The sequence below is a fragment of the Cornus florida genome, unplaced genomic scaffold (assembly GCF_030987335.1).
Source record: "Cornus florida cultivar Cherokee Brave unplaced genomic scaffold, ASM3098733v1 CherokeeBrave_3.0.0_Hap2_Chr09, whole genome shotgun sequence".
In the NCBI taxonomy this organism is placed as follows: Eukaryota; Viridiplantae; Streptophyta; class Magnoliopsida; order Cornales; family Cornaceae; genus Cornus; species Cornus florida.
Window position 1 is genome coordinate 55969732 of NW_026775579.1, and position 15417 is coordinate 55985148.

A 15417-nucleotide genomic window follows, 5' to 3' on the forward strand; every position below is an offset into this window, starting at 1 on the left:
AGTGTAACACTGTGTCACTATTGAATTGATGATTAATATAATACTTTTTACATTCTCAATTTAATATGTATTTCATCATTCCTAATATAATTGCCCCATTCTAGATGAAAGCATGCATTTAATGAGATTGCTTTTGAAATTTTTGAAGAAATATATCTCCTTTTGAAATTCTCAAATAACCTATTGAAGTTTAATTTGTGTGTATTATTATTATTATTATTTTTTTATCACGTTTAAAAGTTTTCAAAACTCCAATATGAGAAAGATGCAATAATCTCTCTTAACAATTTAGATTCAACAATTAAATTGGGAGATAAAAATTAAAGAGAATGGTTTCGAGTTTTAAGTTTGTAATTAATCACAAATGAGAATAGTTTAGATTTTGTTAGGGATACACATAGTTTGATTTATCATGATTGTAGATAAAGTAAGACCAAAATAATTTAAACAAAATAAAAAATATATTAAAATTGAATTAAATTATTAAAATTTGTGTAATTGAGCTAAACCGAAAATGATCGTTACAATTTTAAAACACTCTTATTTCATTGTACGACCAAACCACACCACATAATTTGGTTTGATTTGATCTGGTTTTCCAATTCTAACAAAAAATTTTTTTTTATATTATTTTTTTACTTTTTTTATTATTTATTATTTTTACTTTTGTTTTTTTTTTTTTTGTTTTTTGTTTTTTTGAAATTTAAGCGAATGGAATAAATAGAAAAATTATTTTCGCATCTTTTGTATTATAATTCCATAATCCATACACTTGGTCACTCCTGAAGCTAGGTTTTTTTTTTTTTTTTCTTTTGAAAATTAGCTGAAGCTAGGTTTTTGCGGCTGCAGAACAGGGGGACAAGACATGGAGAAAGAGGAGCTCCTGTGCGAAGCAGCGAAGAACGGCGACGCCGACAGGGTCAGAGCTCTAATAGATTCCGGCGCAGACGTGTCACACTTCGACGGCGATGGCCTGACCCCTCTGATGCACGCGGCCAAGCACGGCCATGCTCAGCTTGTCAAAACCCTCCTCGAAGCTGGTGCCCCTTGGAACGCCCTCTCTCCTTCCGACCTCTCCGCCGGTGACTTCGCCATGGACGCCGGCCATCAAGAAGCCTTCGACCTGCTCCTTAATGCCGGTACGCAATTACCCATTTGCCCTTTTCACTTCTCTCCACATATTTGTGCTAAGGTAGTATATGGCCATTTTGAGATGTAATATGCATATCTTAAAATTCAATTATTTTCTGTAACTGGGTTCTGCATTGATTGAACTCAACAATCAAGGATAAACTATATGCTCAATGAACATTTCACTTCTCATTATAGAGCACAATTTGTCTTATAGTTGTTCAGTGAACTTCTTGCTTCAAATTTCAGTACATCCATTCCAACTGCACTGTACTTCAAATTCATTTTTTCTCTTATTCATAGAATGACCATGTAGTTCTATTATAGTAGGATTTGAATTATGAGTCCAAGGTTTAACTTCCAGCTAAACTTGAACACTTTCATAAGCCTCTTGTATACTATTGCTTTCCTTGTAAAAGTAGGTTGTCAATAGATTAAAATTACTGTATTAGTTCAATAATTCATGGAAACTCTAGCTTTGAAAAATAAAAAAATAAAAGAAAATCTAGCTTGGATCCTCTTCTATTTGGATTGCGATGAGTAACAAGAGTTTTGAAATTAAACTTATAGCTTATCCCCATTTTTTTCTCCGGAAAAGGAAAATAATATTCAAAATAGTCATCTTGGAAGTGAGAAGGTTATGATTTCATATGTAAGTTAATAAATTGGCATACAACTGTGTAACAAATTTTCAGGTCATTTCTTTGTCCTTCTCATTTCTTTGTTCATTCTAGAACTTTCATGTGTGTGCCCTAGATTATTAAGTATGTAAATGCATTCGAATTCATGTTACAGTGGGTATATTCTTACAAGCGTCATGTTTGGTGGATGCGCTGATGTCATATAGTATATTTGAAAATGGGTTTTGGTCAATATTGTTTTTGCAAATGAATTTCTGTACTCCAACAGGGATACAAGCTGAACTGATCCTGGGGACAATAGCAAGGAGAGTGGAGAAAGGTGGTGATTCTAATGGGGACTACTTGGAAGACAGAATTAGTTTTAGTGAGGACAAGCTGATGGATGCCAATAGCAAGGCTATCATGATGCAATGGGAGAAACCATTGATGGAAGCTCATGCAAAAGCTGTTTGCTCGGGAGTTGGTCACATATTGAATATAGGATTTGGAATGGGTCTTGTTGATACTGCCATACAGCAATATGCACCTGTTACACACACTATTGTTGAGGCTCACCCGGAGGTTTATAATCGTATGATTCGTAGTGGTTGGGGTAATAAGGAGAACGTAAAGATTATATTCGGTCGTTGGCAGGATGTCCTTGCTCAACTTGATTCTTATGATGGTAATACAATATTCTTTTTCCATCTAATTTAAATTTGGGAAAATGTAACACATATATCTTGAATGGTTACTTCACTCTTATCTTAAATTTGGTGGGAAAAAAACAATTATACGTTTCTTACGATAAATGTCATTGGCAGGATGTCGTTTCTCAACTTGATTCTTAATGCATGAAACTACTTATCAAAAAATAAAAAACGAAAAAAATTATGCTGCATAAAACTTTTCTGTGCATGTCCTGTTTCTTTAGAAAAGTGACAAACTGTATCCATAGGTTGATCTTTGTCAAAAATTGTCAGGTAAGTATGCTACTAGCTTAAAGTTAACAATATGGCAGACTTGGCAGTATGTGTGTGTAATATGTATGTATTTATTTGTCACATGCAGGCATGTGTATAAGTTGTCTCCTGCACAACACCAAGTCCCATAAACCATATCTTATTTGTTTGGTCTTGAACTATTTCTTTAGACCATGTGGTATTTCTCAGTATCAATCATGTACCGATCTCTATCTTATGGAAAAAACTATCCAATATTTTCTAAAAGAGGAAATATGTACCTGCTGCCCTGTTTGGGGGACACATTCCCTTTGCAGATGAGATGTAACTTGTAAACGAATTGTATTGGAGAAATCGGATGCAGAAAATTGATAAAGAAGTCTTACTAATCTTTTGTGCACATGAAAATTAGCAATACAGAAAAGGACATCCTATGACCTTGCAATTTGGAGGAAATAACTTTCATTTATTTATGTTGTGGTCATTTTTCTGAGGATGTTGTAATCCTAAATAAAGACTGGCTAAATGTTAACAGGCGGCCTCTTTTATTCATTATTATGCACTGCTTCAATAATTTGTAGAGAGAGCTTGTTCAATATTAAGTATATAATCTTAACAAAAAAAATTGTGATGAGGTAGGATGAGACACTTGCACATCATTTACTTAGATTGCAGTTGCAAGAAGTTTATTAAGGTTTTCACTAATAAGTTTTATATTTTCTGGGGTACTTGTTGAAAGAATACCACTTTAAGTAACATCTTTTCTGAATGATTGATAAGTTTTGTCATTTAAAAAAAAAAAAAAAATAGCTATTTGATTCCAATGCAATTATATCGGAGCAATTATCTTCCAGTACCATAATTCTTCATTTTTATGGCCCTTTCTATTCAGGTATCTTCTTTGACACATATGGGGAGTATTATGAAGATCTCAGAGAGTTCCACCAACATCTTCCTGTATTGCTGAAGCCCGGAGGGATCTACTCATTTTTCAATGGCCTTTGTGGAGGTAACGCATTCTTTCATGTTGTTTACTGTCAGTTGGTTGCCCTAGAACTTGGGAATTTAGGTTATTCAACACAGTTTATACCCTTGCCTGTTAAGGATTGTTTGGGAGAAGAAATATGGGAAGGTGTGAAACACAAGTATTGGCAGTTAGATACATATTACCTTCCAGTTTGTCAGTCTATACAGGATCCTGAATGAAGCTTGAAGTTACATGTTTTTTTTTTGTCCCTAAACTTTCACTCTGTTTAACTTATGTGCGTCAATTCAGTATCTTATACAGTGCTGATCATGTTATCCATCATTTTAAATTTAGATGTTCTGGAAACTATGGTGAGTTTCTCAGGCAATTTTGTGCTTATTGAATTCTTTTCCAAATCAGCATATGATATTTCATTTTTTAAGTCATTGAGATTGTTGAAACTTTATTAAAAAGAATAATTTCAGCTTTCTTTTGTAGAGAAAACTGCATTAGCGACGAGATTTATTCTACACATATCTTCTAATACTGATTTGGAAGTGCTAGTTTTGCTCAACCCTGTGGAAGAATGGCTTTTGTCTCGGTAGTTGTTATTTACAAAATAACAAACTGAGTGTGTATATATATATATATATATATATAATGGTATACAGAAAGGAGCATAAATAGAATTAAAAAATACTGGAAGCTTAACATGAACAGCACCAACAGGTCATACAACTTAAGAATCATCCAGAATTAGAGGAAGCTTTGATTTGGGTTTTTTGTCACTTAAACATCCCAGAAACAGCGCTTATAGAAAACCTTCAGATAGAACATTAACACATTCGTGTGAGAAAGGGATCTAGATCCTCACCGGTACAAGTTTTTGTATTGAGCTTTGTTGTATATGTGCAACACCATTACATTGAGGATGCAATACTTTAAATCAAGAATGCAACTTCGATGGAAAGATGATTTTTTTTTTTTTTTTTATATATTAAAGTTGTTGCTGTATTACATCTAGATGTAATATGTTGCGTGAGTGTTACACATTCGAAGTAAAAGTGTTACATCCTCAATATAACATTATTGCATATGCATTTGAAAACACTGTATTGGAGAGGATCCTGATTCGTGTCCAACGGTACAAGTGGGGGTTGGGTCCAAGATATTTGGTTGAATTGGGTTCAGATCCAATCCCCGAGTATTTATAACGGATCAGAATCAGATTACCTATCTCGGCCCATCTCCATCTCTCCATCTTGTTATGTAGTTCTACGTGTATGCATGAGTGACAACTACGCAAGCCGAAAGTAACACATCTATTAAATAAATTCATGTGGTGATGTCATTTCATCTATTTGCCTCTCATCCGTTTCACTTTTCAGTTTCTTTATGGAGCAAATTCATTTATTTTCTTATATGCATATTCATTTTAGGAAAACTGAACCATTATTCATGTTGGCACCTTTTCAAATTAAACTTCAGGATAACAGTGACATGATGAACAAACTAGTGGTAAATGTTGTTTGTTGCACATAATAGCCGAAGACATTATTGTTGGAAAAATACGTAGGTTCTGAAAAGAACTCTGTTTAAAATTATATGAATGTGTGCGCTGCTTTGGCATTAATTCTGTCAATTTATATAAGAATTTCTTAATACACCAAGAATTTATGCTTTCACATAGCTGACTTAGAACATGTAAATACACATACACATGTATATGTATTGCCAAACATGCATTTTCTTGGTATCAGAAATCATAACATGCACCACTTGTTCTTGTGAATCACAGTTTTCCTTTTCGAATGACGCCTTATTAATCTTTGAATTGTTCACTATCACCACATGAACCTTGTACCTTGTGATCATGCAAAATACCCACATTACCAGAACCATCTCGCACATGCCAGCACCTCATGCATGCTTTCTGTTGCATCTCCACGCTAAAATTTCCTTAGCCTCTGTAACCCAAATCAGTGAATGAACAATTCTATATATAATACATGCAACTCATAAACAGAGTCAAGTACTCAGTGTATCACCAACCACAGAATCTTATGCCCATCTCACGACCCACCCTTGCTTGCATGAGCTGCTAATGGTCCATATTCTCCATACAAGGCTCTCAGTTTTTTTCTCTCAACTGAAAATTTTCAACCCCTTTCACCCTGTCTCATAGGAAGGTCTTAAGATAGTAAAGATTAAGGAGGTGAGAACTACCTTTTCATTTTTGAACTTTTCTCCTTGAAATTCTCTTTGTTAAGTTTGCACTCGTGCTTTGAGTGAAAAGCAGTCATGGGAAGTTATAAGGCAGTTTCGTGTACTGTTATTTTCTTGGTTTTGTTGTGTTTGGGGCTGCTCGGTTACGCAACTGTTGAAGCTACTAGAGAAGGGAGGTTTTTGAGTCGTAAGAGTGATGATTTGAAAAGTGGGAACCAAAATGAGTATGGTGAAGAGGCTGGCTATGAAGAGCTTGTAGCAGGTGGTTATGGGAGTGGGTCAGGCGGTGGTTTTGGCCCTGGCAATGGTGGAGGTAGCAGTGGATATGGATCAGGTTCAGGAGGTGGTTTTGGCGGCGGTGGTGGTGGTGGTGGATTTGGCAATGGTGGTGGAGGGTTTGGTGGTGGTGGGGGCTTTGGTGGTGGTGGGGGCTCTGGCTCTGGCATAGGCCAAGGTGGGGGGTATGGTTCAGGTGGTGGTAATAATGGTGGATGGAATGGCGGTGGCTATGGTTCCAGAGGTGGAGGGAGTGATGGGTCTGGTTCAGGATATGGTAGCAATGGCGGTTTTGGTGGTGGTGCTGGTGGTGGAGGCAGTGGAGGATTTGGTCATGACGGGGGCTATGGATCTGGTCCTGGATCAGGATACGGTAACGGTGGGGCTTATGGAGGAGAATCAGGCCACTATTTTGCTCCAGGCAAGAAGCACTGATATAAAACTAGTTATGTAGGAGTGGGGTAACATTAGGGCTTGAGAATAAGGATGTTGTTTGTCCACTTTATAAAAATGTATTGTTTCTTTGTCAACTTTTGTTTCCATCCAACTGTAAACATTTTAGCAGTATCGTGTAATAAATCGAAGTAGTGGCTCCTATGCTGTGAAATGAAATGAGTATCATCTAATCAAAAGCCGCCTTCTTCACAAATAAAAATTTGGTCTTTTCTTTTTACCGTAAATATCAAAAGTGAGTGAATGATTCATTCCACACTAGAAAAAATCGTAGGAACTCCTTTGATAAACATAGACAAAAAAACTCACCCACAAAAAAGATTGCATTATACAATTAATGTTTTGACAACAAATTACAATGACCCAATCCATCCCAGCAAATGTGGCATTTTTTTTCATGATTAACTTGAACATATATGTTTTTTATTTTTTATTTTTATTTTATTTTTTTTTATAAAAGTGACTAATACACTGGTGCATGTGAGGTGGTGAATGAATTAAGTCACACAGGTATGGGGCCAGAGTTGAGAAGCGACAAAATTTAAATCACACGGTAAAATCGGGAGTAAGAAAGTGGAGTGTAGTAGTGCAAGATCGGCACCCATCTAAAAGAATTATGTGACTGGCGGTGACCGGAGATGGTGAGAGCTTACTTGAACCTGTTCTGGCATGGGTTGTAAGACTGACAAGTGCAAGCCCTGGTAAAAGACACAAGATCAATCCTCTAGAAACCCGAAACCCAACTGTTCTATAATCTGTCAGAAGAAAAAAAAAAAAACTGTACTATAATCAAATCATATCAAAGGCTAAAAAGCTCATAACACTATATAGCCCAATAAAAGCCCATGTAACTTAACAAGGGTTATTCCCATCTAAATTAACGTAGGTCTATTCAATTTGAATGGAACCATAATTCCTTTTTTTGCATTTGGCGAGTAAAATTAATTTATTTAAATCAGAAAACTCCCGTTACTTAAAAAAATGATGATTAAACTTCCACCAGTTGGGAAAAATCTCCAACAATATTATAATGTTGTCATTTTATCCCAATTCTGTTAAATGAAACTGTTAACTTAGCGCGTGATTAATAATTGCTTTGTCAATGTGACTTTTGTGACGAAAATACCCTTGGTGTAACATGTGCCAAACAAGTGATATATATTTATGTGTTATTCTGAAAATACCCCCAAACTTGTCACAATTAAAACCCACGGCCACATTTATGCTATGTTTGGTTGGAGGGATGGATGAGAGGAATGATGGATGAGGCTTTTCGTTTTTGGTTGGAGGAAAAGGAAAAGAGGGAGGAAGCAAGGAAGGATGCTTCATCCCTCCTTTCTTCATGTTTTTCTATCCGCCCAATTTTGGGGGAAGGGAGGAGAGAGAAAATGAATAACTACCAACAATATGTAATTTTTAATTTTAACCTTTTCAAAAAAATTCAAATAGATATCTACTTTTTATACAGTGAGGATATATTGGTAAAAAAATATAAAAAATCTTTTTCCCTTCCTTCCAACCAAACAAAAAAAAAATATCACCCCATCCATCTTTTCTACCATCCATTCCATTCAACCAAACAAAAAATGGAAAAGACACATTCCGTTTCCCAAGGATTCCTCATCCATCCATCCCCCTATCTCTTCCATCTATTTTTCCATCCCTCCAACCAAACGAAGCATTAGTCATCTTCTCTCCCTCCATGCGAGTTTCAAGAAGCAGGAAGCCCTAGAAGCCACCCGTCTTTCCTCCATTATAGGAAGCAATGGAAGTGATTTTGAAGCCTGATGGTTAATTGTTACTCTAATTTAAGGTAATTTGCTACTCTAATTTAATCTAATCAGTAGCCCTACCCAAGCCCTAATTGATACAAATTTATTTGAGGATTTCAATAAATTTCTTTGAGATTTCAAAAAATCTAAGTGCTTTGAGGTTAAACCCATTTTGTGAATTTTGTTTCCAAAATCTACAGTAGCCGGAGGAGACTTCTTTTGTGAATCATTCCAATTTAGGAATACTTTCTCTCAGTTTCCTTATTTTAATTTAGGAATACTCTCTCTCAATTTCCTTCTTTTAATCAAATTTTTTTCGTAACTGGATCACTACACCCAATTTCCTTCTTTTAATCAAATGGGGACAAAGTTCTATATAGTAAGTTTGTAAATTTATATGATAGATGATACAATGTCCATCAATTCCCTACATCCATGCTAATATGATCAGACAGATGCACTGGTAGAGAGATGGGTTTGTTTTGAGAAAAGTATGAGAATTGAGATGGTGAGGAAGAAACCTAGAGAGAGGAGAGAGAAATAGCTTGAGTTATGTGCATGTTTGTTTCTTCTGATTTTAGAGAGAAAATAAAGCTAGAAAGAGAGATAGAGACCAAGCCTTTTCGTTAGGGACATTTCTAACGGAAAAGAAAGTTTTTTCATTTGGGAAATTAATTTCTCCTGACGTATGTGTTTGCATAGATTTTATCCTATAGATCCTGTTGTTGATTGGCAATTAATTGGAAACACGATAGAACAAACAAAGGGCAAAGCTCAAAATATGCAAAATCACCATTGGCCCCCACTTACCTAACATGAATCTTATGACTCGGTTATTAGAATTCTTTTTTCTATATGCAATTCCCTGTCTAGTCCTTTGTACCCGAAAAGCACTATGGGAAGGATGATAGAAAGAACTTGAACAGTTAGTAGTTTTTTTGGTTGCTTCGTTACAGTGCAGTGGACCCATTTACAAGGAGGATAATATTGTAATTTGAAAAATATGATTTTTTGATTTTTTAAATAAAGTGAATATCATAAGAGTAATTTAGTCATTTCACATACCCTTAACAGTTCATTGACAGAATTGGGAGTAAAATGACAACGTTGTAATATTGTTGAGATTTTTTTAAACTAGTTGGGGTTTAATGATAATTTTTTAAAAGTAGTAGGGGTTTTCTGATTTAATCCCTTAATTTATTATGAAATTAGAGTTTTTGATATATATATATAAAATTATGATTCAAAACTAAACAAAACAATAATCAAGCATAAATAAAATAGTTTTTATATGCATTTGCAAAATTAATTGTACTTCTTGAACAAAAATCATATTTATAGAATAAAAACCAAATTTATCAAGTTGCTAATCAATTCTTCTGTGAACATTTCTACGCGTCCAAGATTAAGCACGATAACCCGGCTCGCATGATCTTCTCTAGTGATGCCAAGTTATATCTTCATCCTTTGGTTGGATATAAGTATACTATCCTTGTTGTGGAATAAATCTTTTTTTCTTCAATCCTTTCTCTAACGAGGTTATAAAACTACCCTCTCCAAATATTGGAGTAAGCATGGCCACACTCTCATCTCCACCAACCAAAGATCCCGAATGCATGTCTGCACAACAACGTTACACGTTTTGAGAAGTTACAGTAGTGTAGTTGTAGAAAGTTAAAGGTGATTACCATTTAGATTAAAATAAAACAAGGGTTAGCATGATGCATCGCATTCTCTCGCTTTATTCATACAGTATTCTTATGGAGGTCCCAGAGGAATCATTACCGCAAAGAGTTGAAGAACAGTTGCATGACTGTACCTGTTCTTACAGAGGACTATGGAACACAAACATCAAATGTAAAATCAGTTTCTTTAAAAACGTGTTTTTAGTATGCAACAGATTCGTTAATATTAAGTTAGTGGAGCTTTCAAGCAAGCACAGAATGCTTGAAACCTGATCCAAATCATTGAAATTTATGTTAACCAACTCAATAATTACTTCAAATGCTTAATTGCTGGAAGCTTCTTTGAGACGTTGCCTGCAGCTAAAACCTTGGACAGAAACAAGAACTTAAAAAGTCTTATTTTGAAAAGTTTAATAATTAATGTGGGAATAATAAGATCACATTGATAAATCGAGAAGAGGTTGGGAATTATACATGGGAGAATAAAAGACTTTATCTTTCTTTCTTTCTTCCTCTATTTTCCAAGCAACCAAACAGGCTAATGGGAAACAAATCAACTTTCGCCAACCCTCCTCCTTCGTGAATAAAAAATAAAAAAAAATTAAAATTGTTTATACATGCATGAATCAATGTCAAATATTAACAAAATAATAATAATAATAAATAAATAAATAAATAAATTGGAGAGAGTTTAAAAGAGTAGAGGTCCCTGAGTTCACATTAACAGTGAAGGAACACGCAAGATAGATAAGGGTGTGTTTAATAACTTTTTGATTTTCTATTTTGGCAGTCTCAAGAAAACAGAGACACAATTTTGACTTGACACAATTTTGACTTGACAAACCGAAAACAAAGTCTTTCACTCTTATTTCATTTGTTCAAATAGACTCCTAAAACCAAAAGCGACCAAAAGGGGATGCCAAAAAATTAACCTGTATCAGCGAAATTTATGTCAGCCAAGCGAAGATACCACAAGTGCTTAATTGCTGGAAAACTCTTTGAGACCGTACCTCCAGCTAAAACCTTTGCAGCAAAAATGCCAGAAATAAGAACCAAGAAATACCTTCCAATACAATTGAACCGCAAAAATAAAAATAATAATAATAATAATAACATTAAATTTACATCTCACCTTGAAAACAAATTTGTCTAGGATAAGAACAATGATTCTAGGCAAACTAGCAACAAGCTCAATCAAATTGGTGGTTTTACCCCACTCTGGATTATCAACTTTAGCCTTCGGTACAATATTGAGAAGAGAAACATTCAGGCTGTTTTTGAAAGATTTAAAATCACGAACACCCGTGAGTTGCAGATATTTTAGCTCGGGAACATGAATATTAAAATGCTCAATACCAACGCACTCCGAAATACCTAGTTCCTCAAGTAAAGGTGCACTTGAGAACAGAGTTCCGAGTATGTCAGTTCCATGTGGTGGCTTAAGTATGCAATTCCAGATACTCAAACTAGTCAATTGTGAACAAGAAAATATAGAAGGCGGCAGTTTATAGGCAAGAGGACTTACACACAAAAAGGTGAGTTTCTTAATACCATTCCTTGACAGAATTAGTATCCAATGATCAATATCTGCGTTCTGATCAGTACCTATGGAGAATGGAATTTTGAGATAAAATTCCAGAATGGGACCACTTGTGAAGTCGGAAAATTTTACTGATCACATTCACAAAGTTCTGTAGAATGAATGGTTTGTTTTCTATGGTCTGTTCGCAGAACTGACAGTCAAGTATGAGTCGTGGATGTGTAGTCCAAATACACCTCCACTTTCTAGATAACACACTCGTTCTTGCAACATCTCGAATGGGCATACACTCTAGTATACAATCTATTAATTCTCTTGGTAGGTCACTAATAATATCCTCTGCAGCATTGGCAGCCTTACAATTGCTTGTCACTGTTTGATCTGATAGAACTTAGTTCAAAGGGAATGAATGAAACTTCAATGGAATAGAAAGAAATTAGTCTAGATTTGTACATATGTTTTACTGCTTTCTTCTTCCAATTTTGCTTTGAAAAGTTTACCAATTAATGTGGGAATGATATAATCACGTTGATAAATAGAGAAAAGCATTCCCTATTGTTGGGAACTAAACATGGGAGAATAAAAGAATCTTTTTTCTTTCTTTCTTTCTTCCTCTATTTTCCAAGCAACCAAACAGGGCTAATGGGAAACAAATCACATTCACCAACTCTCCTCCTTCTTGAAGGTTTTTCTTTTTTTTTTTTTTGGATAATTCAAGTTGTTTAAACATAATTACATTGAAAAATGAAACTTTGTTGGGTACTAAACATGTGAATGTAAAAACACTTATGGCCGGCTTGATTTGTCACTCGCACAACAGTTTTCTGTTTTAAAGAATTAAAAATAAAAAAATAATAAAAAAAAGTTGTATAAAATCTTTGCTTGATTCAATTTTGTGAAAATTCTTATATAAAAGATGTTGTTTCTTTCAGTTTTATGCATATTATTTTCTAAAATAGTTTTCTATTTTTTCAAGTTCTTGATAACTATTTTCTGGGTGACAAACCACCAACTAGGCTCTCTGTTTTCAAAGAACTTGCATTACCAAATTTACCAGTGGTTATGGTCTGTGATATACTGAATAGACGAATGATGTGTCGAGTTGGGAATATGTCTTTTCCAATTTTCTAAAAACAGTTTTCAAGTTATGAATCTGTCTTTTCCAGTTTTCTAAAACAGTTTTTTTTTTTCATGTTTTATGAGAGACAAACCAAGCAGATCCTTCCTTTTTCATTCTTCCTCAATTTTCTAGCAAACCAAATAAGGCACAACGCTCCAATTGATAAACCAAATCAACTTTCTCTACCTCCCTCCTTCCTTTCCCTATATTTCTCAGCTACCAAAAAGAGAATCCAGACGCTAAACAAATAGAAATTACATAAGATAAATTGAATTGAACCAAAACCCAAAACATCAAAGCCCTAAATTTCACAACAATAAACTTCAATCAATATTCAGATCCAAGAAAGAGATATTCGGGACTTACCCATTATAACGATTGCGCCAATCGCACTTTTTTAGTTGGAAAACGAAGTTGTAGAGAGAGAAAGCTTCAGTACTATAGAGTTCAACTCTCATTCAAAACCCACCATAAATTCATAATTGGCAGAGATCCCAACCTCTCTATAGATAGAGAGAGAGTATACAACAATAATAATTAGTGTATAATTCAAGTGATTATTGGTTAAATAAATAGTGTATTTGAAAGATAATTTTTTTTTTTAAAATGCACAAAACAGAAGGTAAGTTCAAGAGACGTCACAGTTTGATTGAGTGCAAGCCCTAGCCCAAAAATTAGGTGGGCTGGTCCGGAGCCCTAAATTTCCTAACTTGTGTATTCAAGCCTCTCTCAAAATTTCCCCAAAATAATAAGTTTTGTTTCACAACAAGTCTCACACCATGTTATTTTACATAAATTAACTCTTTTTTATCATTTTCAATGACTATTAAGTTTGGATGATGTTATAATTGTTAGGCAAATGATAATCTTAAAAATAAAATACTCGGAATATTTGCAAAAACATTTCTAGAATTATTCATTAGCACAAGGAGCATAACATATAATAAAATTAACCCAACATAGACCGATTATTCATTTTTTTTTTTTTTTTTAATACCCCACATAAATTGTTATTTATATATATACAACTACTTATGTCTCCCAAGCACTTACTTAACATAATTTGTGTGATCTCAAAACTCATACAAAATTCTAATTTGAGCTCAATTCTTGTCCAACAAAAATATAAATTCATTGTTTGTGGTTTTTATTAAAATATCATCATTTTATTTATATTTACATATCACAACTATAATATCCATTATATGAATTCAACAATGTCTCTCGTATTAATAAAAATAATCGTCAATCATTTTCGTGTGAAGTATTAAAAACTAAAATATTGTGACACCGTGATGAAAAGAATGCCAAAAGAATAATATCATTATATATGCTAATATTTTTAGTTGTCTCTTGTTCGACGACAAATTTTATAGTGACTACTTATCTAAGTTATTAAAGCATTTCTATATTTTGTTCATGCTAACTGATTGTGTTTTATTTAGTTAAAATATTATATTTTTCTCATAGCAGTTCCGTAATGTTTTCAATTTTCGTCATTTTTCATTTTTGTAATTTTTCATTTTTGGCAAGGGCATTTTCGTCTTTTTACGTTTTGCGTACCGGACACCGTGGGACGTGCCGGGTGAGTTTAAGAGTTGGTTGGGACATTTTATTGAGTTCAGAACTCTTGAAAATGCAAGGGTTGTCATTTCAGCATTTTTTCGTTTTTTGGGCCAAACGGTCCCATGTGAAAACTGCTACCAGCATGGTCGTATACAGGAATTTTGGTGGGGTTCATTGGCATTTCATTCACTTTATTTTAATGTGTTTCATATGATTCCATTATGGTGTGTATGTATATTATGTGTGTATGGTAAAAAAAGAAAAAGGAAAAGTTAAAAATGGAATTTTGGGGGTGGGATCCATTTTCCACTAAAGTGTATTAGTAGCGAAGAGGTCATTTTGGCCTCAAATTCTTCCTTCTCTCCCGGCACTCTATCTCTTTCACTCTTCTTCTTCCATTTTTCTTTTCTTTTTACATCAAGGCTTCAAACTTTAATAACTCCTTTACCATTTGGAATTTTTGGATGCGGTTTGTGGTAAAATGAAGAGTTCGGCGAAATCTTCACATTGATATAAGCAATTTCAGCTTTGGCCAACCCTAGGGATTTCGAAATCTAGGGTTCAAATTGAGAATTTTTGCATCTTTGGAGGTAGGGGTGTTCAATTTATACATTCTTGCTCTTTTGTGAATTGTTCTTGTATGTATTGTATTCTAGCATGCCTATTTTGTAGAAATTCTTGTAAAAATTGTTTAAGTATTATATATGAGATTGTGTAGGTTGGTGTTAATTGATAAATTATGATGATGCATGCTTATATGAAATTAATCCCATGTTGTATATGCTTTCCATATTAAATTATGGTTGAATGAGGGCATGTAATGTTTTATTGGAATTTCTTATAAAGCATGTTATGTGGTTTAATTTTGAACTAGTTGTAAAATGACAAATGTTAGCATGATGCATTCATGCACTTCATTGGGAAGAAATGGGAATGATGTTTTGAAAGAAATGAAATGGGGCTTTTGGGAAGAAATTTTTGAAAAAGGTTTTATGAAAAATTCGGTCGCCTAGGGGTTACTGAAGGACCGTAGTGTTAGTGTAACTTAGAGGGAATTAGGAGAATTTCCCTAGCGTAGTTGAGTTATATGGGCCCCAAA

General features: G+C 34.2%; 3 protein-coding genes across 8 annotated transcripts; 2 read left to right on the plus strand and 1 right to left on the minus strand.

Moving 5' to 3' along the window:
- The first annotated feature begins 802 nt into the window (after positions 1 to 802).
- Positions 803 to 4099, plus strand: LOC132273997 (protein arginine N-methyltransferase 2). Its single transcript, XM_059775132.1, has 3 exons — positions 803 to 1139; positions 2041 to 2436; positions 3606 to 4099. Exons 1-3 carry the CDS (start codon positions 866 to 868, stop codon positions 3917 to 3919), a joined length of 984 nt encoding a protein of 327 aa, XP_059631115.1. The 5' UTR covers positions 803 to 865; the 3' UTR covers positions 3920 to 4099.
- A 102-nt stretch (positions 4100 to 4201) lies between these two features.
- On the plus strand, positions 4202 to 7595 carry LOC132273998 (glycine-rich protein 5-like). Its single transcript, XM_059775133.1, has 2 exons — positions 4202 to 6192; positions 6250 to 7595. Exons 1-2 carry the CDS (start codon positions 5982 to 5984, stop codon positions 6615 to 6617), a joined length of 579 nt encoding a protein of 192 aa, XP_059631116.1. The 5' UTR covers positions 4202 to 5981; the 3' UTR covers positions 6618 to 7595.
- Positions 7596 to 9674: 2079 nt separating this feature from the next.
- LOC132273999 (uncharacterized) lies at positions 9675 to 13300 on the minus strand. 6 transcript variants are annotated; one of them, XM_059775136.1, is made up of 5 exons: positions 13119 to 13300; positions 11225 to 11363; positions 11025 to 11115; positions 10567 to 10667; positions 9675 to 10027 (listed from the first exon to the last, which is right to left on the minus strand). In XM_059775136.1, the coding sequence occupies exons 1-4, from the start codon at positions 13208 to 13210 to the stop codon at positions 10585 to 10587; spliced, it is 405 nt and encodes a 134-aa protein (XP_059631119.1). In that variant the 5' UTR covers positions 13211 to 13300; the 3' UTR covers positions 9675 to 10027; positions 10567 to 10584. The 6 variants fall into 6 exon arrangements, 3 of the variants coding, with proteins under 3 accessions (XP_059631119.1, XP_059631117.1, XP_059631118.1); XM_059775134.1 differs by lacking the exon at positions 10567 to 10667; XM_059775135.1 differs by lacking the exon at positions 9675 to 10027 and having other exon boundaries at positions 10479 to 10667.
- Positions 13301 to 15417: the final 2117 nt, after the last annotated feature.